The sequence below is a fragment of the Podarcis muralis genome, chromosome W (genome assembly GCF_964188315.1).
Source record: "Podarcis muralis chromosome W, rPodMur119.hap1.1, whole genome shotgun sequence".
Lineage (NCBI taxonomy): Eukaryota > Metazoa > Chordata > Lepidosauria > Squamata > Lacertidae > Podarcis > Podarcis muralis.
In genome coordinates this window covers 25,887,066-25,907,290 of record NC_135674.1, presented here as the reverse complement: position 1 = coordinate 25,907,290, position 20,225 = coordinate 25,887,066, and the positions used below count along the sequence as shown (strand labels likewise).

At 50.7% G+C, this 20,225-nt stretch overlaps 1 protein-coding gene and 1 pseudogene across 1 annotated transcript; one reads left to right on the top strand and one right to left on the bottom strand.

The window, feature by feature from the left end:
* The window catches only part of LOC144326336 (adhesion G protein-coupled receptor D2-like), a 761,129-nt pseudogene extending 749,009 nt beyond the window's left edge, over window positions 1-12,120 (top strand).
* A 5,090-nt stretch (window positions 12,121-17,210) lies between these two features.
* On the bottom strand, window positions 17,211-17,747 carry LOC144326390 (U6 snRNA-associated Sm-like protein LSm3). The gene is given in 2 exon segments (XM_077922956.1): window positions 17,211-17,277; window positions 17,506-17,747. Coding segments are annotated over 2 exon segments (309 nt in total).
* Window positions 17,748-20,225: the final 2,478 nt, after the last annotated feature.

The following is a 20,225-nucleotide window of genomic DNA, read 5'->3' as shown; positions in this document are numbered from 1 at the left end:
TTTAGTGCACTCCGGCAACATCTGGATATCTTCCCAAGAACCATGTGACGTTCTTTTGTGCCACACACAAGCACATGAAACATGAGTGGGAACGGTTGCACACTTCGCCTGTGCTCCCTCAGCGTCCCCCTTACCCTCCAGAGGTGTCTCCAGAACAAAGAGGTTGTTCTGCCCTTTTGCAACACTGACCAGTTGTCTCCCCCCTCTGGAAATAGAGCAGACATCATTTTCAAAGCAAACCTTGTACCCCTCCTGTAAGAGACAAGATACAGATAAAAGACAATGTTTCATCCCAGGCACAACGTAGACTTCCAGCTCCGCCTGCAAGAAAGAAACAAAAACATTTGCCACGTTAGACAAAGGCCTTTTTGACCCATCAGCAAATACAACTGTTTTCCCAGCTGAAACAGCTCTGCAGTTCCACATCTCGACACTAGGTGTCGCTGTTATCAGGTGATTGCTGGCTCCAGAGTCAATTATCCAGCGCATCACTCTGTCCTCACTGGAGTTGTCCCGTAACGTTGCCATGGAGGCAGTTAGTTGATAAGGACCGTCTTCACTCCCTGTGTCACGTCCTCCCTGCGCCTTCCCACACTTGCCTCCTCTCCTGGACTGGCTGCCATGGAAACCTAGCTGACTGCCATGGGAAGCGACCTTGGAGACATCCTGCCCAGCCTCTCTGGCTCTCTGCGGGCAGGAACGACGCAGATGGTCAGCAGAATTGCAGATAAAACAGCGACGAGTGGAAAAACACTGAAGTGAGCTTCCAGCTGGCTTGGCCCCCGGGCTCTCTATGCCAGCTCCGCCCCCTCTGAAACGGCGTTCCTCCTCGTCACACACAGTGGAAAACTTTCCAAACTTGCCTTTGGGCTGTTCTGCCCCCCCGACTCTGCCAGCAGCTCTCCTTGAGGCTGTGACTTCAGGGCTTTTAGGGCTTTTCACTGGGCTCTCGGCTTCCTTCTGGCCCTGGCTTCTTGCTGACCTTACACAAAAACTCCTCAGCACCTCCCAGGCAGCATGAGCCGACTCAACGCCCTCCAAATGAGGCAACAGCGTAGGGTCCACGCTTGATTTCAACATGCAGAACTCCTCTTTCTCTCTCTGCTTTCTATCCTCCAGAAAAGCAGACTCCAGCTCTGCATCTCCAGCAGCAACTGGTATGGGTGGGGCCGGCTCTTTCTGGGCTATTCTCCAGAGCCCTGTGGCCAAAAACCACCCCTCACTCTTCTAGCCCAGATATGCCAGGACTGGGTAGTGAGCTTTTCAAACGGGACTGCGTACAATTCCTGGCCGTATGCCATCTTCTCCCCCGGGGCCCAGCGTACTCACACAACAACAGCAGCTTCTCCGGCACCCGGTCCTTGGAGATCCGTTCCTCCCAGTGAGCTCCTCTGCCTCCAAACGTTAGGCACAGCTCCAAACTGGCTCCAGCTTCTCCTCAGCTGGCTTCAACACACACCGGCATGATTTGGCAACAGTTTCAGAGCTTTTGCTGACCTCCCATAACCTGTGGCTGTTGGATGGGGTCCAGCAGGCTTCCCTCTCTGCCCCACTGGACTCTCGTGGATAGCCATCCGTCAGCTACTTGTAGCAGAGTAGACACAGCGGTAGAAATCTGTTGCAATGTGTGTGTGTAATAACTCAGACTGCACGCAGGCTTTCCTGCTTATCTCCAAAAGTCTTTAATCGTGTAGAAAAAACATCATAAATCACCCGGCGAGAGAGCGCACATCTTGCTTCCTCACCGCCGAAAACCGGAAGAACAAAGCACACAGAGAAACACTCCCCTCTGTGAACAAAGCCACGCCTCAGAATGTGAGACGTCACTCAGAACTGTTTAACCCTGTAAGTTCTGATTCTCTCCACAGAGACTTGGCGTCAAACAGCTTTTATGCTGGAAAAGGTTCAAGAAATGCCCACTGACGGAGTCTGCCAGCGACTGAGACAGCCACAAAACTTGAGGCTGTCCAGACAGAGAGGGTTCAACCAGGTAACCTAGCCAGGAGTGGCAGCAACTTACGCACGAGCAACCCCTAGAACCATTACAGCAATCCGTCAGTCTCCGATGTTGCTTGTGCGCAGCTCCAGAGAGGCAGCACGATGAGCCAAACCAGGAGAACCGGAGAGGAGGAGCAAGCGGCTGGAGTGCAAGGTCTGGTAGAGAGAAACCGAGACTTGGAACAGCATGTAGCTCTCCTGACGGCGCGGCTGGACGAAAGACGGACTCAGGATGCACAGGTCAGACCCACCCCCATCGCAAGGAAAGTACCGGGGCTGGTACACAAGTTTGGGGGGAAACCCCAGGACTACAATGCGTTCCGAACAGAAATAGAGTACGATTTGGAACTGCAGCATGATGACTTTGCAAACGATGGGGAACGGGTGGCCTACGTTGTGGGGCATCTGGGGAGGGGGCAAGGGAATGGATCAGGCCCCTAATGGCGACGCAGAATGATGCCTTGAAGGACCTTAAGAAATTCTTCCAGGCGATGAATGCGATGTATTCGAGTGAAGTGGAGGAAAGTGTGACTCGGCGACAACTGATGGGGTGCAAGTAGGGGAGCCAATCTGTTAGAGACTACTGGTTGCGCTTTGCAATGTTGGTCCACTGGCTCGGGTGGGATCTGGACTCTGAACCGATTCAAATGTTGTTTGAAGAGGGGTTGTCCCCAACTGTGAAGGACGAGCTATCCCGCGCTCGATGGATCAGCTGACCAAGGCTGTACTTGCGATTGAAGTGCGGCAGGAAGCGTGGGCTCAGGAGAAACGCGAGGGGAGAGGGGAACGTTGCCTTGACTACCGCATTCCTGAAATACCGAGACAGCTTTCCCAGGCGGCTGAGCCAATGGAAATAGATGGCACGCGTGCGAGAGAGGTTTCGAACTCCAGTGAAGGTCGCAAGAGGGAGGGAAAGGATTGGAAAACCACCAAGAAGTGTTTCCTCTGCCAACGGCCAGGGCATTTTGCCAGGGTCTGCCCTCAAAGAAAGGCCTGGCAAGGGATGGTGGGGGCTGCTGGCTGTGAGGAGAAGGGGGAGGAAGGGCAGGCGCAGGGAAACGACAACGCCTGGCTGCCAACCAGCGGGGCCAGCAGCCGGGCCAGCAACCAATAGAAGTGCCCCAGCCTGACCCCCCCCAGGGCAGCTATAGCCATAGAAGTGGTGCTAGAACTCCCGAATGGGCACCCAGTCAAAGTTGAGGGGCTGCTGGATTCTGGCAGCTCCTGCAATTTCTTCAGCAGGGACTTCGCTCTGGAGCACCAACTCCACCTGCTGCCCCTGGATTTTCCATTGCAAGTGACCACCATCGATTGTAGGGAACTTCTGGGAGGGGAAGTGACACACCAAACCCCGCCAATGCGAATAAGGGTTTCCAGGCACACGGAGACCATTGCCTTTCACGTGGCCACACTGGCAGGACCCCCAATAATACTGGGAATGAGCTGGTTGGCACTGCATGATCCAGTAGTGTCATGGCATCAGCAGTCAGTCACCTTTGGGTCAGCTTACTGCTTGGAACACTGTCTGGGGGGGGTGGAACCCCAAGAATGACAGTGGCCAAGGTGGCTGGGCTGGCGGTGGAAACAAAAGGGGAGGTGCCACCACAATATGCTGACCTGGAGGAAGTCTTCAGCGAGAAGGAGGCGGATAAACTACCCCCCATAGGCCCTTTGACTGCCAAATCAACCTACTCCCAGGGGCTCAGCTACCGGTGGGTAAGCTGTATGCCATGTCTGACCGGGAGATGCAGGAGTTGCGGCAATTTATTGACAAGAACCTGAAGAGGGGTTTCATAAGGGAATCAAAGGCGGTGGGGGGCAGTCCGGTGTTCTTTGTGGACAAAAAGGAGTCTAATCAGCCTAGATTGGTCGTAGATTACAGGGCGTTAAATTTGGTATCAGAGCCCGTGACCTTCCCAATGCCCAGGATTGACGACATTTTAACACAGGTGAGGCAGGGAAATTTTTTTACCAAGCTGGACCTCAGGGGAGCGTACAATTTGATTAGGATAAGGGAGGGGGACGAGTGGAAAACCACCATGTTCACCCCCCTGGGGGCGTTTGAGTACTTAGTCATGCCATTTGGATTACAATCAGGCTCTGCCTGCTTTCAAGCATTCATGCACCACTTGTTGGGGCCCCTGCTGTACAAGAACTGCGTAGCCTTTTTGGACGATGTCTTAATCTATTCGGACAATGAGAAGCAACATGTCAGAGACGTCAGGGAAGTGCTAAAGAGACTGCAGAAGCACCAGTTGTGGGTCAAGCTGGAAAAATGCCAATTTCACGCCAGAGAGGTCAAGTTTCTGGGGTACAAGTTGTCAGACAAGGGCCTAGCTAGGGACCCAAGCAAGGTGCAGGCAGTGTTGGAATGGAAGGCACCCAAGACCCGGAAGGACGTGCAGAGGTTCCTAGGGTTCAGCAACTTCTACAGGAAGTTCATCAAGAACTTCGCCCACTTGACAGCACCCATCACAGATTGTCTCAGTAGCAAGAAGAAGTTCGCCTGGACGGAAAGTGCCCAGCAATCCTTTGAAAGACTGAAGGAGGCGTTCGCTTCGGAAGAGCAGCTCCTGCACGTTGATCTGGGGAAGCCCATGAGGCTGGAGACTGACGCGTCCGACCGAGCCATTGGGGCGGTACTTTTGCAGCCAGGGGCCAAGCAGGGCTGGAGGCCGTGTGCCTTTTTCTCGAGGAAGCTGAGCAAGTCGGAGCAAAACTATACGGTGTATGACCGCGAACTGCTTGCGATCTATGTGGCGTTTCGCCGATGGAGACATCTGTTAATAGGGGCGCAGCACAAGATCCAGGTTTGTACTGATCACAAGAACTTGGAATACTGGAGGACCACGCGAGTACTCAACCAGAGACAGATTCGATGGGCACAGGAATTCTCCAAGTTTTCCTTCGAGATCCGATACGTGCCGGGAGAGGAAAACGTAAGAGCAGATGCGCTCTCCTGGAAGCCAGAGTACATGGAAGGAGAGGGACCACCGGAGATACGGCACGTGATCCCCGAGGACCGATGGGTGTGTGGGGGAGCGTTGGTTGGGAAACGAGAGCTGGGCGGGCTCACTAGAAACGACGTGTTCGCCCAAACTAAAATCAGGGAACTCCGAGACGGAAGGGAAAACCATGGAGGGTTTGAGGAAAGGGAAGGGCTGCTGTACTATAAGGGGGCGCTGTATGTACCGGGGGAGACCTTGAGGGGGAAGGTACTCAAACAACTCCACGACAACCCAACAGCGGGGCACTTTGGACAGCACAAAACCATGCTGCTCATCACCAGGCAGTTTTGGTGGCCAAGGGTGAGGGAAGATGTACATGAATATGTACGGGGTTGCGACCGCTGCCAAAGGGCAAAGGGGGAGAGGGCTGCCCCCGCAGGGTTACTGGAACCCTTACCCACGACGGGAAGACCCTGGGAGGTGGTGTCCATTGATTTTATGACAGATTTGCCCAAGTCCAGGGGGAAGACAGCAGTCATGGTAGTAGTCGATCTACTGACGAAGATGTGCCATTTCATAGCTTGCTCACATGCAGTGACGGCAGAAGAGACAGCCAGGTTGTTTGTGGAGCACATCTTCAGGCTGCATGGGGCTCCCTCGAGAGTCATCTCAGATCGCGGGAAACAATTTACTTCCAGGTTCTGGAGGAAGCTCATGAGCTTGCTGCAGGTCAAGGTGGGCTTCTCGACGGCGCGACACCCGGAGACCAACGGGCAAGCTGAAAGAGCGAACAGTATACTCCAGCAATACCTACGCTGCTACGTCAGCGAGAGACAGAACGATTGGGTAGAGAAACTGGCGCTGGCGGAATTTGCGTATAATAACGCTGAACATGTATCCACGGGAATGAGCCCGTTCATGGCCAATTATGGGTGTCACCCCAGGGCCTTCCCGGGGAGGGGGGAGGAAGGATGGAGTGTACCTGCGGCAGAGCAGTTTGTGGAAGAAATGGAGGCCTTGCACCAGCAACTCAAGATGAACTTGGAGCGGGCCAAGGAAGTTTACAAGAGGCAGGCAGACAGGCACCGTCGGGAGGGGGAGGCCATACGGGTGGGAGACTGAGTGTGGTTGTCAACCCAAGGGTTACCCCTAAAGGGAGGGTGCAAGAAGTTGCAGCCAAGGCGGCTGGGACCTTTCGAGGTAACACAGCAGGTGAACCCTGTGGCATTCAAGCTCAAGTTGCCTGACAGCATGAAGATACATCCGGTGTTCCATAGGTCCCTACTCTCACCATACCGGGAGGGGAGGGAATTTCCGGGGAGGGAGGGAGGAGTCACCACCCACCTGCAGGTAGAGGAGAGGGAACACCACAACCAAGCCACGGAAATACTCGATTCAAGGTGGCGAGGGCGCCAGGTGGAGTACTTGTGGCTTGGGAGGGAGAACCCGAGTCAGAAAACACGTGGGTACCCGCTGAGGCGATCAATGACGAGTATCTAGTGGAAGAATTCCACAGCCTGTTCCCAGATAAGCCAAAACCACTAGCGAGATTCTGGGAGGAAGAATTTGGAACCACAGACGACGAAGAGGACTTTGTGCGTTTTCCTGACTCCGAAGAGGAGGGAGGGGAAGTGTCAGAGAGGGAAGAATCAGACTGGGAGGCCCACCCCGCGAGAAGATATCAGAGTGGGTGGGAAGCGGGTTTTGAATCCTCAGAGGATGACGACAGCTCCTTCAGGGGATTCCCCACATTGTCGACCGAGGAGAGGGACGAGGTTGGATTAGAAGGTTAGGCCGGGGGTGGAGGGGGTCCTGGGGGGGGGAGGTGGATGTCAGGGAACTGCCATCGGAGCTAGAGGCGGAGGGAAGGCTCCAGAGGGATGCCGGAGAGGGTCCTAGTAGGGAGAGAGGCAGCCCATCTACGGGGGAAGAAAATCAGCGTAACACCAGTGGAGAAGGGGGGCAGATGGGGGAATCGGAGGGGAGGCTCCAGGACTCCACACCGGAGACCAGCGGAGAGAGTACGGGTACTCCGCTGCCCACACCCTCCCTGCGCAGGAGACTTCCGCGCAGGGAGAGTAGGAGGAGACTTGGCGTCAAACAGCTTTTATGCTGGAAAAGGTTCAAGAAACACCCACTGACGGAGTCTGCCAGCGACTGAGACAGCCACAAAACTTGAGGCTGTCCAGACAGAGAGGGTTCAACCAGGTAACCTAGCCAGGAGTGGCAGCAACTTACGCACGAGCAACCCCTAGAACCATTACACCATGCTTTGCCTGCTGCTTCGGGGGTGTTCTGCGCAATGTCAGTCCCCCCCCCCCCCGGTCAAATGGGTATTTAGTTGTTCCCATGGCAGTTGCTTATATTTCCAAGTGTGCCTGAAAAATGGGAGACCCTTATGCCTCCTGTGTTCAGTCAGTCAACCAATTCACTCCCTTGCCTGAGATTGATAAGACTGTTATGTGTTTATTCTTAACACCCCAACCTGCTATGAGGAGCCTTTTGTTGCTGAGGGAGGTTTCCTTCTGCAAAGTTATTTGCAAATGAGTGACCTTTCCCTGGAGGCCCCACTGAATTATGCCTCCTGCCTGTGACAGAGTAGAGTCGCTTGGAGAATTATGGCCCATGAGGAATGCAGGATGCTCAGTGCACCATAAATATGGTCTGACGTGGGATGTTGTTTCCTTGTCTGGGTCATCAAGGAGCATATTTTGGGGCTTTGCCGAAAACTCCAGGGGGAGGGGGGTTGGCCTTCACCAACCAGGATCCTTCTCAGGTCTAGAACTTTTGTGCTAATTTGGAACCCTATGCGGAAAGGTGGCAGCACTTGGGACTCAACTCAAGGTGAGTAGGGGGTGACATGATAGACTCCTGCCTGAAATACAAGGAAGCTCCCTATGTTCCTGTCTAATTCAACTCAAGCACAGCTGTGAGGACTAGCACCTTACTTTGTTTTTAAGGGAGGCACCATGGCTCCCCAAAAAAGCAACTGCTCTGCATTTAGAAGGTCCCTGGTCCAATCCCTGGCATTTCCAGGTGGGGATGGGTGAGACACCCCCCCCCCCCCGCGCCTGAAATCCTGGAGAGCTGCTGCCTGCCAGAGTTGACAGTGCAGAGCTGGGTGGACCAATAGTCTGACTCAGCATAAGGCAGCTTCTTCTCATGTTCCTTGTGTTGAGGGGGCTGCTGAGTGCTTGTCAGTGCCTTGTTCCTTCTTCCGGTCATGGTGGCTGGGACTGGGCTTACTGGAAACCCAGCTCTGCAGTTCATCGGTCCAGTTGTTCCCATACCTTTCCAGGGTTCCACAAACTGATCCCTAGTGCCAGCTTCCCAATCAAAACCATTATTTAGAATAGCAGTTTGCTCCACCCACTAAGAAGGACAACAACACAATAAAATTCAAAACAGCAGCAAATAATTGCACATTTATTCAAAATCCAATCCAATCCAAACTACTTACTTTCATTCCTGTGTTGGAGGGGGTTGGGCTAGATGACCCTCAGGATCCCTTCCAATACTACAATTCTAATTCAACAAAATTGATGAGCTAGATCCAGTGATGTCTGATGAGCCCTTCACACCTCCAATGCCCACCTCTGCTGCCCCCTTGCCTCTTAATACCCCTCTAAGTAATCTCACTGCTTAAACCCTTGGGGGTGGTTGGTGGGGGTGGGAGGAGCACTCTGGTTTGGCTAAGAGGCCTCCGGTTAGCAGCAAGCCTTTCTGGGGCAAGTGAAGCTCTGTGCTTCTCTCTGGTTTCAACAGCTGTTTGCTGCTGACTCCCCTCATTGGGTGCTGCTGGACTTAGAGATTTGTCCTTCAGTCCCTGTTGGGCTTCTCCCTTCCCCCCTCCTTTCATGCCATGCTAGCCCTAAAGGAGGAAGAGGAGAAGGCTGGTCCACTGCAGGCTGCTCTGTTATCACCTCCCACCTGGAATTTACCACCTGCTCTTGCAACCACACCACCAACTTTGCAGTGCTGCTGCAGGCCTATGAGGTGCAGATGAGAGAGACTGAACCCTTTGCTTAAGGGAACCAGGGGGCGGGCAGGTTGGGGGGCAGGGGAACAGGCCTTAGTGCCATTCCAAAATGTTTTTTTCTGCCTGCAATGAATGGCAATATGGCGCCTCTTCCTCCACCCCACATACAAAAGCCACAGGTTTGCACTAGCAGCTGGATAACTCTTACGCCACAGAGGTGTGTCTGGCATCTTCATTATACAGATACAGCTTTACTCGAATACTGTAGACACACCTCTTTACCTTGGCTTTTGACACTTGAGGTGTATGTTTTTGGACCCATCTAATTTCTGTAATTTTTGTTAGGAGAGCTTGCAGCCCGGGTAAATTAGATTGAAATAATCACTTACTGTTTCTGGAGTTCAAAGGCTTTATTCATGCAGGAGCTATTAACAGGATGAGTAGGGATAAAAGAGAGAAGTACCAGACATCTTGTCTCAACATGTTGGAAGAGAGAGCACAAAATGGTTCAGCTTTTAGTGGTGCAGTTAACTTATAGAGGCCACAAGCAAGTGTTGGATAGATTGCTAGGCAAACAGCGTCCTCATGTGGTTTGAAGCAACACATGCATGAAATAGAAGCTCAAGAGAAGGAAATGTATTTGCTTTTTCCCAACAATTTTAAGTTGTTTTAAATTGATTTTAATGTTGTGCTTTAGTTGTTGTAACCTGCCCTGGGACTTTGGGGTGATGAATGGGTAATAAATGGTGGTAGTAGTAGTAGTAGTAGTAGTAGTAGTAGTAGTAGTAGTAATGGGACAGTCGACCACACCTCAGTCAAGTGGGCTTTTTGAGGATGGGTGGCGGTGGTTTGCAGGACATCCTGTGTGGCCTACCCAGCTCTATCCACCAATAAAAGGGAATGGCTGGGGAGGGTCTTGGGTGGAATAGCCAGGGGTTGCCCCTACCCCAACACCCGCCAACTGAGGCAGTTGCCTCACTTTGCCTAACAGTAAGCTGACTCTGCTTAGCAAGTTGTTCCTGTGTGTTTGAGCAGAGGAGTGTAGAGGAGGAGTCAACCCTGAAGACCTTGACCTTTGTTGGCTGTGGTGTCTCGTTCTGTGCCCTGATTGTCACCTTCGTCCTCTTCCTGGCAGTTGGGTAAGGCTTGAGCAGGGCCACGTCTCCAGAAGCAACACAGGTGTAGGATGGGGATGATTTCCTTACAGAAGAACATCATGACACTCTGTTGGATCAGGCCAATGGGGGCCCATCTAGTCCAGTATCCTGTTCTCACAGTGCCCCCTCCCCCCCAGATGCTAGAGGGAGACCCCACAAGCAAAATCTGAGCACAAGAACCCTCTTGTGCTATCTTGGATAGCCACACACACCAATCTAAGAACTAGGCAGCTGCCCCAGGTCTGTGCTCTAGGAAGCACTTGCAGCAACCAGGAACCCCTCCCCTCCCCCATATGCACCTTTCCCCAGTGGGCTGTGTGCATGTAGCCAGAGGCTAAACCTGCATGAAAGATGCCTCTGCTCTTCCCTCTTCAGTCCCTTCCTGGTTTGGAAGACATAGTGCAGGGGAGGCGCCTGGCGGTTCACTTGCCCAGCCTGCCTCTTCCTCCAGCTTGGAAGCTGCCTCTGCCTCTGATTCCTGGCTGCCACAGGCCTCCACAACCCACTGCCCCCCACTCCTGAGTCCGACTCCATGCCTCCTTCCCCCAGTGCACACTCGTCAGTGCCCTACCAGTCCCTGCCAGATTCCTGCCTCCAACTGTGGAGACAGAGCAGAGCCATCCTGGCTAGCAGCCATCCCTAATCCGCCCCCTCCTCCTCCGTGGATTTGTCTCATCCTCTTTCAAAGCCATCCCAGTTGGAGGCCACCCCTGCCTCCTGTGGAAGTGAGTTCCAAAGGACTGGACAAATTCATGGAGATGGGGGAGGGGGAGGAGGAGGAGGGCTATTGATGGCTCCTAGCCAGGACGGCTCTGCTGCGGCTCCACAGTTGGAGACAACGATGCTTTTGAATGCCAGTTGCTGGAAACACCAGGAGGGGAGAGGACTGTTTGGCCACTGTGAGAACAGGAATCAGGGCTAGGTGGACCATCATGGACCTGATCCTGCAGGCATGCTATGTTCCTTATGAAGGGGTGCAAAGCGCTCCCTGTTCTTGCTTGAGTACTTTGTATGAGTCGTTCCTGACTGTGACTCCACCGTAAGGATCAGGCATTGCAGGGACTCCAACTCTCATCAGCCCCAGCCAGCAGAGTGCATGGTCATGGGGGGGGGGGGGCGGCTGCAGGTTCTGCATCCCGTCTCCTAAGCATGTGATGGGACTTGACCAGCACGGGGGCTGGGTATCAGGAATGGCACTCCCAGAAGTGTTGGTTCTCCAGGGTGAGAGGCAGGGAGGAAAAAGGAGAGATCCCGGGTGGGAGCTGGGAGGGGGCTGCTACCCTCTGTAGGTGGTGGGGGTTGAGAACTGCCTCTAGGAGAAGTCTTCATATTATACGTATTCTGTTTGTAGCTTTCGTAGCTGTTCTTGTAGTGAGATTTTTTTTAAAAAAAATTGAACAGTAAAAAAGGGGGGTGCACTCCCAGCTTTGTTTCTTGACTCCCATCACCCCATCCCCCCTCCCTCCCTGCAGTGTCCCCAAGAGCGAGAGGACCACAGTGCACAAGAACCTGATATTTGCACTGGTAGCTGCGGAGGCCTTGCTCATGTTCAGTGAATTGGCCAAAACCAACCAGGTAGGAAGGGCAGGCAGCTGAGAGAGACCTCATGGGGGACCTACCCACCTTTGCCAGCCGGACAGAGACCTGTTCTGGTCCTGCTTCCTGCCAATGGACCCCTAGCCCCTCGCCCTCACCTCCCACAGCCTCCTGCCCTTCCTTCCATTCCTCTCCCCAGGGAGTGTGCTTTGCCGTCATGGCCTTCCTGCACCTATTCTTCATGGCTGCCTTTGCCTGGATGCTGGTGGAAGGTCTTCTCCTGTGGAGCAAAGTGGTGGCTGTGAACATGAGCGATGACCAGCGGATGCGGTTTTACTATGTGACTGGATAGGGTCTGTGTCCCAGTGGTGATGAAGCAGGGAGGGAAAGATAGGGCAGGCAGCCAAGCTGACTTCTGATTCTCCTTCTCCTCCGTCTTTTTAAAGTCCGTACTCATACAGATGGCTCGATCCAGTTTAGACAAACCCTGTTCCCATCTTAACCACTGTATGGTGAAGTGGATCTGTGACCGTGGCCACTGGGTTATTAGTTGCCAGGGGCTACCCAAATGGCTCAGGTGACTGCCTCAGGCAGCAGGGGCAATTCCTCAGGCATTCGCCTGGAGCTCCTCAGGTGTCCCCTCTGCCTCTCCTGCTCCGCCTAAGCCAGTCTGCTTCTCTTTTCTCATAGAATCTTAGTTGGAAGGGACCCCTGCAATGCAGGAAACCTAGCCCAAGCATCCCTGACAGGTGGCCACCCAACCTCTGCTTAAAAACCCCCAAGGAGGGAGAGTCCACCATTTTCCAAGGGAGTCCATTCCACTGCCTAACAGCTCTTACTGCCAGAAGGCTCTTCCTTTGAACATAAGGAATCTTCTTTCCTGCCGTTTGAATCTATTGTTTCAGGTCTAATCCTCCAAAGCAGAGAAAAGCAAGTTCCCTGCATCTTCCTTGTGACAGCCCTTCAGATATTTGAAGATGGCTTTCACATAATTTCCATAGGTGAAATAAGATCCAACTGCTTCTTTATTTGGATCAGATGATGGGGTGATGGGGGGGGGGGGGACTTGTCCTTTTTTTCCCCAGGCAACTATGGTTTTGGGCCAGCCCTAGGTGCCTGTTCATAGCTCAAAGAGGAAAGGACAAAGGTGGAACACAAAAGGCCTTTAAGCTGTGGCTGTCCATTGGGTGCTCAGGTTGACCTGAAAGAAGTTTTATTTGAACCGGAAGCAGTTGAGAAGGCCCTCCAGACTTTGGGGGTTTTGTGGGGATATTCTGAAACATGCTGTTGATGCCATAACAGTGCATTAGCAATTGTCTGACACACATTGCCCCACTTTATTAGTAGTTTTGCAGTGCTTCCCAGTGTGACCACATTACAGTGGTACCTTGGTTTAAGAATAGTCCGGCTTAAGAATGATTCGGTTTACAAACTTCGCAAAACCGAAAATAGTGTCCCGATTTGAGAACTTTTCCTCAGTCTAAGAATGGAATCAGAACGGTGGAAGGGCACCGGCAGTGGGAGGGCTCATTAGGGAAAGCACCAGGGCCGTCTTACCCATAGGCAATAGGGGTGCGGGGCACCTGGGTGCCGGGCTCTCAGGGGCACCAGGCTAAGGGTCCAGGGCCCAAGAGTTGAGTCCGGGGAAGAGCCTGCCCGTCGGTCAGAGTGCCGCGGTGGGCTCTTCTGCGCTGCGAGTTTGGGAGCAACCAAGCCAGCGAGACACTGAGGCAGCCAGCCGGCTCCGCCCTCCTGGCTACCTGGTACTGGGTAACCGGGGGGTGGGGCACCGGGCAGATCTTTGCACCCCTGTGCCACATATGCTTAAGACAGCCCTGGAAAGCACACCTCAGTTTAAGAACGGACTTCCAGAATGTTCGTAAACCGAGGTACCACTGTATGGCCATCCTGAGGGGCATTCTTGCCCTATCGCATTGCAAAAGTGGGCTCAACCAGTTGCCCTCCAACTCTAATCATAGTATGAAGAGTTGCAGGATTTCAGCAGGGGGATAATGTGTTGGGATGTGTCCGGAGAGACGGGGGCAATTGGCAGGCCCCCAGCTGGCTCCAGCCACCAGCCGACAGCCGGGTGAACTCCGGTTCTTGGAACAGCATTGTTACGGTAAAATCTGGGTGCGAGGCTGCTCTGCCACCCAGCTCGTCGGACTAAGTCCGCGGGTCCCTGCGGAGGAAAATGAGCTCAGCCGGAGACAGGAGCAAGCTGCAGAAGATCCAAGTTTATTGCGCAACAGGTTCAAGGCGAGATTGAACAGCGAGAAAGGGGTGACATGAACTTTTGAAACTTCCCTCCATGTCCCAGAATACAGTGCAAAATACATCCCAGTTACATCATGAATACATTAAGAAGAGGTTGGGTTACACAGGATTAACATATGGAGGAGGGAGGGGGAATATGCAGAGCTGGAGATATGCGCAGATAAGCACATCCTGAGTACCGGTGATGAGAAGACAATGGTCCATGTATGCATAGTCTGCCACCTGGCATTGCCCGGAGGAAAGGCTTGGCAGAGTGATTTGACAGGATTAGGGTCTTGACACCTTGCTTGAGGGATTATGGAGGACAGGGGAGGTGTCATGGAGTCCCAGAGAAATTGAGCAAATTGGCACGTTGATTTTCTATGAATTTTATAGATTTTAGTCCCTTTTGACATTGACAATTGGACTCGGAAATAAATGGATATATTGTAGCGAAGAAGAAGGTGAAGAAGACATGCCCCCCCTTCCGTATCAGCATCAATCAGTGACACAAGCCTCAGAGACCTTTAGAGACTTGGCACTCTTTAATCAGCAGAGTGAATAACTTCTCACAACGGAAGTGGAGGACAGAGACATATGTAAGCATATTTACAGGCGTTTATTCAGCATAGTTCAGGAACAAAGGAAAAAACATGTCTGCTTCCCTTCGTGTCCAAGCAAAACAGCAGTACAACATTTTACATTTGGATTAAAAATTTGAAACAATCTGGATAAGGGAAAGGGAATTTAAAAAACGGAAGCCAGTCCCTACCTGCTGATAGAATAGGAAAACAGAGACGTTTTCCAATGCAAGAGAAAAGATTTAGAGATTTGTAAACTTCCAAAGACTGAATCTATTATCCCCCCAAAAGCAGGTGAAGGGGGGGGGGAGAATTTAACATTACTGAAATACCTGCAAAAGCTTTCAGAAAGGACTTTTAAAAGCCACTTGACTTTCTGGAAGGGTGACTCGGTCAGAGCAGAGAGCAGCCATTGTGATGCAACAATGAAGGAATGTCAATTACTTTCATTTCCTACTGGGATACTTTGAAGTGCTGCAGCAGGCTGAACTGAATTTTAACCCTTAAATTGAAAACTGGCAACATATTTGAATTGCTTGAGGAGTGAAAAAGGAAAATAAATAAGAAAGGCAGGTTGGGAAAAAATTGGGACTGTATTTTAACTGTCTTGTTCCGCAAACTGGAGCTGTTGCATGACTACTAGCTCATTACTCCTGACTCTGTGGAAATAAAAGCATCTTTGACCTTGGAAATCTGAGTCACCAACGGTGTTATGGTGGGAGAGCAGGGGGAAAAACCACACACTAGAAGAGAATCTAAAGACCAGGCTTTCCAAGAGCAAATATTGGAGTTTATGAAAGACAATAAGCAGGGTTTGCAGAGTCTTGCAACAGAGGTCAGAGCTAATACGCTCTGTCTCCAGGAATTTAAAAAAGACTTTGGAATTCTGCACAAAGATCTCCAAGAGGTCAAAACAGAAGTTGCAGGTTTGCAGAAAAGAGTATCAGAGATTGAAACTGTTAAACTTTCAGACTTAGAAAGATTACAGGAAGAATCGCAAACAGCAATAGCTTTTATACAACTTAAGGAAAGAGAGACATATCTTCATCTGAGAAGTCTACCAGAGATTGAACAAGGAAATTTGAAAGCGTCCAGAAATTTGTGTCCTTTTGGGACCTAACAAAGGGAGAGGTGGAATCTACAATTGTAAAGGCCTACAGATTTGGACCTAGAGATAAAAAGGACTCAAAAATTTTAAATGATTGCATGGTAAGGTAAAGGTACCCCTGCCCTACGGGCCAGTCGTGTCCGACTCTAGGGTTGTGCGCCCATCTCACTTAAGAGACCGGGGGCCAGCAATGTCCGGAGACACTTCCGGGTCACGTGGCCAGCAAAGTTCTTAACCCGAGGTACTATTTATGGGTTAGTGGAGTGTGCAACCTGAAGCGTATGTAATAATAATAATAATAATAATTTATTATTTATACCCCGCCCATCTGGCTGAGTTTCCCCAGCCACTCTGGGTGGCTCCCAATCAGTACCCAAGGTAACCCAAGGTACCACTGTACTTTATTTACATACAGTATAAACACACACGGAGCACTGCAACATGGCTCCCTCCCTCTCGAGCATCAGACAGCAAAGAGAAAAAGAACAAAGGACAATAGTCCCACTTCATGGAACACAGTGACACAAACATCCTGCCGCCGTCACTTCCCACTCTGTGGAGTCAAAACTTCTGCCACGCTGCCTCTTACTCACCTTTTCTCCAAATCAAAAAGTCCCCAGTGCTGCAGCCTCCATCCGTTGCTCCATCCTCCCCTTGGTCATTCTGACGGCCCTTTTCTGAACCTTTTCTAATGTGTGGGAATGTTCAGGGATGCAGGAGAGGATATATTGTCTGATAATAGCCTTTCCAACATGTGTTAACAAGTTCAGAATTTAGCAGAGTAACATTCTCCCTTTTAAACTTGCAGCGGATGCATTTGCTCAGGCTCGCTAAAACCTCTATAATAACTGTTCTGGTATTTTCCCCTTATTCCCTCATAAAAGATAAGACACGACACAGTCTTCTATAAAAGTATAAAGAGAGTTTACTCACATATCATTCTGTTCACAATAGGATTCCAGAAGGCAGACTTAGCTTAGAAAAGTAACATATACCTGGAAACTATCTCATAAGAAGACAGTCCCTTTGTCATCTCTTGGCTGGAAGCCAAGAGGGCATCTTTGGCTAAGCAAATGTTGCTTCTTCGATGCATGTAGTCAAAAGGAGAGAGATGGCTGCCCTGCCCTGTGCTTTTGTCATTACCTGCTCAGGTGAGGCCACACCCACCTCTAGTCACATGCAAAGGAAGTCTGTCCCAGCCCAGAAGGAAACAGGAAGTTTACCTGCTGGCTGAACAAACATTCCTCCCCATGTGTAAACATGTTCACTCTAGGAATGTTGTACTTGACTGCTTTTGTGTTTCACATCCCACACAATGCCCCCCCCCCTTAATGGGAAAAGTGCTTATAAACACATACATACAAAAAAAACCCCAAACAGATTTGTTTCTTTAAAAAGATCAGCGGCCGCAAGAGCAACTAAAATGGTTATATCCACTGATCTGACACATAAAGACACCTGCACTTAAGTTATTTCGGGGGGAGACCCTTATATCAACTTATATGCCAAATGATCTTACGCCTTCACAACAAATCAGGTTTGGATGGTCTTTCAGAATTAAGGGCAGAATCTTAATGTTTAAGGGTATCAGAAGACAGTGTCCAGAGGTCCAACATTTTTGAAACAATGACCATTTTCTTCATGGTTTCAGCCAACCCACAGTGGAGGAGCTACAAGTACAACTCCATCTCGTCGGACAAACAGCATCGGAATACAGTGGTACCTCGGGTTACATACGCTTCAGGTTACAGATTCCGCTAACCCAGAAATAGTACCTCGGGTTAAGAACTTTGCTTCAGGATGAGAACAGAAATCGTGCTCTGGCGGTGCGGCGACAGCAGGAGGCCCCATTAGCTAAAGTGGTGCTTCAGGTTAAGAACAGTTTCAGGTTAAGAACGGACCTCCGGAACGAATTAAGTACTTAACGCGAGGTACCACTGTATTCCTTTTGGTAGATTTATAAATCTCTTCATAGGTTTCTTCATCCATTTCCATTGTTGTCACAGTCTCCTCAACATCACCCAAAATCTTATTTAAGTGCTGGTAACAAGCAAATAATCTGCCTCAAAGTTTTCAGTCATTTCTCATTTTTTCATCAATTCGTTCATCAAGACTAAGCTTGATGAGATCCAAGGGCTCTTCGACAGTATTTGTGATTTGTTGCTGCTCCACCTCGTCCGCCATTTTTTCAAAGCCCCTCCAATGCTCTTTTGGAGGTGAGGCCAGAATTCTGTGGTTCTAGGCTGAGTGTTGGAAGTGAGAGGGAGGGAGGAGAGATTTTGGCGACACCCCCAGAGGGCCCGCTGTGTCTTCCCAGTTAGCCTTGAAAAGGCCCTGTCTCATCTCCCCCTTGTGAGCGTGGCAAGAATAGGAGGAACAGGTGGCCGCCCACCATTGAGCTAAAGCCCCCTCCCACTGCTGTTGCTTGGCCCCTGCCGTCCCCCAGTGGCCCCCTCCACGCCCCACAGATGAAGTCAGGCCCAAGGAAGGAAGTTTGCATTGGCAGCTTTTGCCGAGTTTTCAAGAGCAGTGTGCATAGAGCAGGCACATTTTCAGGCAGGTGGGCGACAGCTTAAGAGGGATGTGCTTATCACTGCACCTTCACACCCGGTTTCCATGTCAGCTGAGCCCTATTTTCACCTGGGAAGGCCAAACAGATTAAGCCCCAATCCCTCCAGCTGGTGTTTAGAGAGGAACACAACAGAGTGGCTTTGAAGTGAAGGTTTGTTTAGGGAACATCAGAAAGTAAGAAGAAGATCGCTTGTCAGATATGGTTTATTTATCTTCCATAGCCTTTACCAGCCTGATGCTCATCTGCAAAGCATAAGGCTGGCAAGGTCAGACCCTGTTCATCCAGGCAGATGGCCAGATGAAGCTTATGAAGGTAGGAAGAGCCATTAGCTGGATCAGGCCAATGTGCTATCTAGTCCTGTTCTCACAGTGGCTGACTAGATGCTTGTGGGAAACCAGCAAGCAGGATCCTTGCACAAGAGCAGATCTCCCCTCCTGTGGTTTCCTGCATCTGGTATTCAGAAGTGTCGCTGCCTCTGACCATGGAGGCAGAGCGCAGTAATTGTGGCTCGTCTCCTCCTCCTCCATGGATTTGTCCAAACCTCCATCAAGGCTCTCCAAATTGGTGGCCATCATTGCCTGCTGTGGGAGGGAGTTCCATAGTTTAATGTTGCGCTGCTTGAAGAACTACTTCCTTTTCTCTGTCCTGAATCTTCCAACATTCAGCCTCATTGGATGCCCACGAGTTCTGGTGTCATCATGCGAGAGGGAGGGGGAAAACTCCGCTTTCTCCACACCACATGCAATTGTTTATGCTTCGTCAGGTCGCCTCTGGTCCCCTTTTCTCTACACTAAAAAGCCCCGACCGCTGCAGGCTCTCCTCACAGGAGGCTCTCCATCAACCTCAGCCGTTTTGCAGATATCAGCCAATGGCTTGTGCGAGCTTTGCAAGCGACACCTTCCATGTTTGCGGCCTGTGTGGCCAGGAGGAAGTCCCTCCATTCAAGAGAGGTTACCCCATTCAATGCACCCCCCCTTATTCCCCCCCCCCCCCCCCGCTGCAGATGTGAAATTCGTGGAGAATTCAAGTGTGGTGAAGGAAGCCCAGGAAAAGGCCAATGCAGCCCTGATGGAGTACACCCTCTGCAACTACCCACACGCCACAGACAAGTTCTGCCAGCTTCTGATGCAGCTGGCCAACGTCCGGTCCCTGAGCATGCAAGCAGAGGAGTACCTGTACCACAAGCACCTGAGCGGGGACGTGCCCTGCAACAGCCTCCTGATTGAAATGCTCCACACCATGTATGTAAAAGATCACAATTGCCTCAAGATATGCAACTGATATTTAATTAGTTTGTTGTGTGATATTATGTAGGAATGCTAAAATGTGTCTGACAGTATGTTATTTCCACAAAGGGGGGACCCAATTATTGTGTGTACTGTAATTGTTTTTATGTTCAATGTATGGTGTCTTATTGCTTACACCAGTGGAGGATTCTCATGCATTTTGATCCTTCTGATAGATCAGGCTATTGCGTAATCCAGTATTTAGATTAGATCATGTTCCACCTGGCACTCTCTGCAGTGTGCCAACCTTCTCTACCCATTTTTAAATTGTTTTAATTCATTTCACGAAAAATAAAAAAGCAAACTTCAGGATCCATGCAGCAGCAGATGCATGAAGGTGTATATGCTTTGGTTTAGCAGGAATGATCCCTTATAGAGTTAAATTGATTAATTTGGACAAGTGCCCATTTTAAGAATTTTTTTTTCCTTTTTTTACAGATTGGTTTGAAAAGTTGAGAACCATGGCGCTATCTAAATTCTAATTGGACTCAGTTTGAATTCAACAAGTGTATCCAGGCTGCAACTAGCTTTTTCGTCCTTTAAGAGCAAGTGAGCAACTTCCCCACAGTACAAGACTAGAGCCTATAATAAAAAGATCCCATTGAAAGGTCAAGGCAAGGACATCTCTCTCACGACATGTCCAAACCTGTCCAAATCTATGGCAAGGTGACATGGTCTTTATAAAAGCCCTAAACGGATTCACCAGGGATTGTTGCTGATGTGGTATGATGGAGGAGAGCTAAGTTTGACGCCTGAGAACACACACACACACACACACACACACACACACACGGCATAAATAAA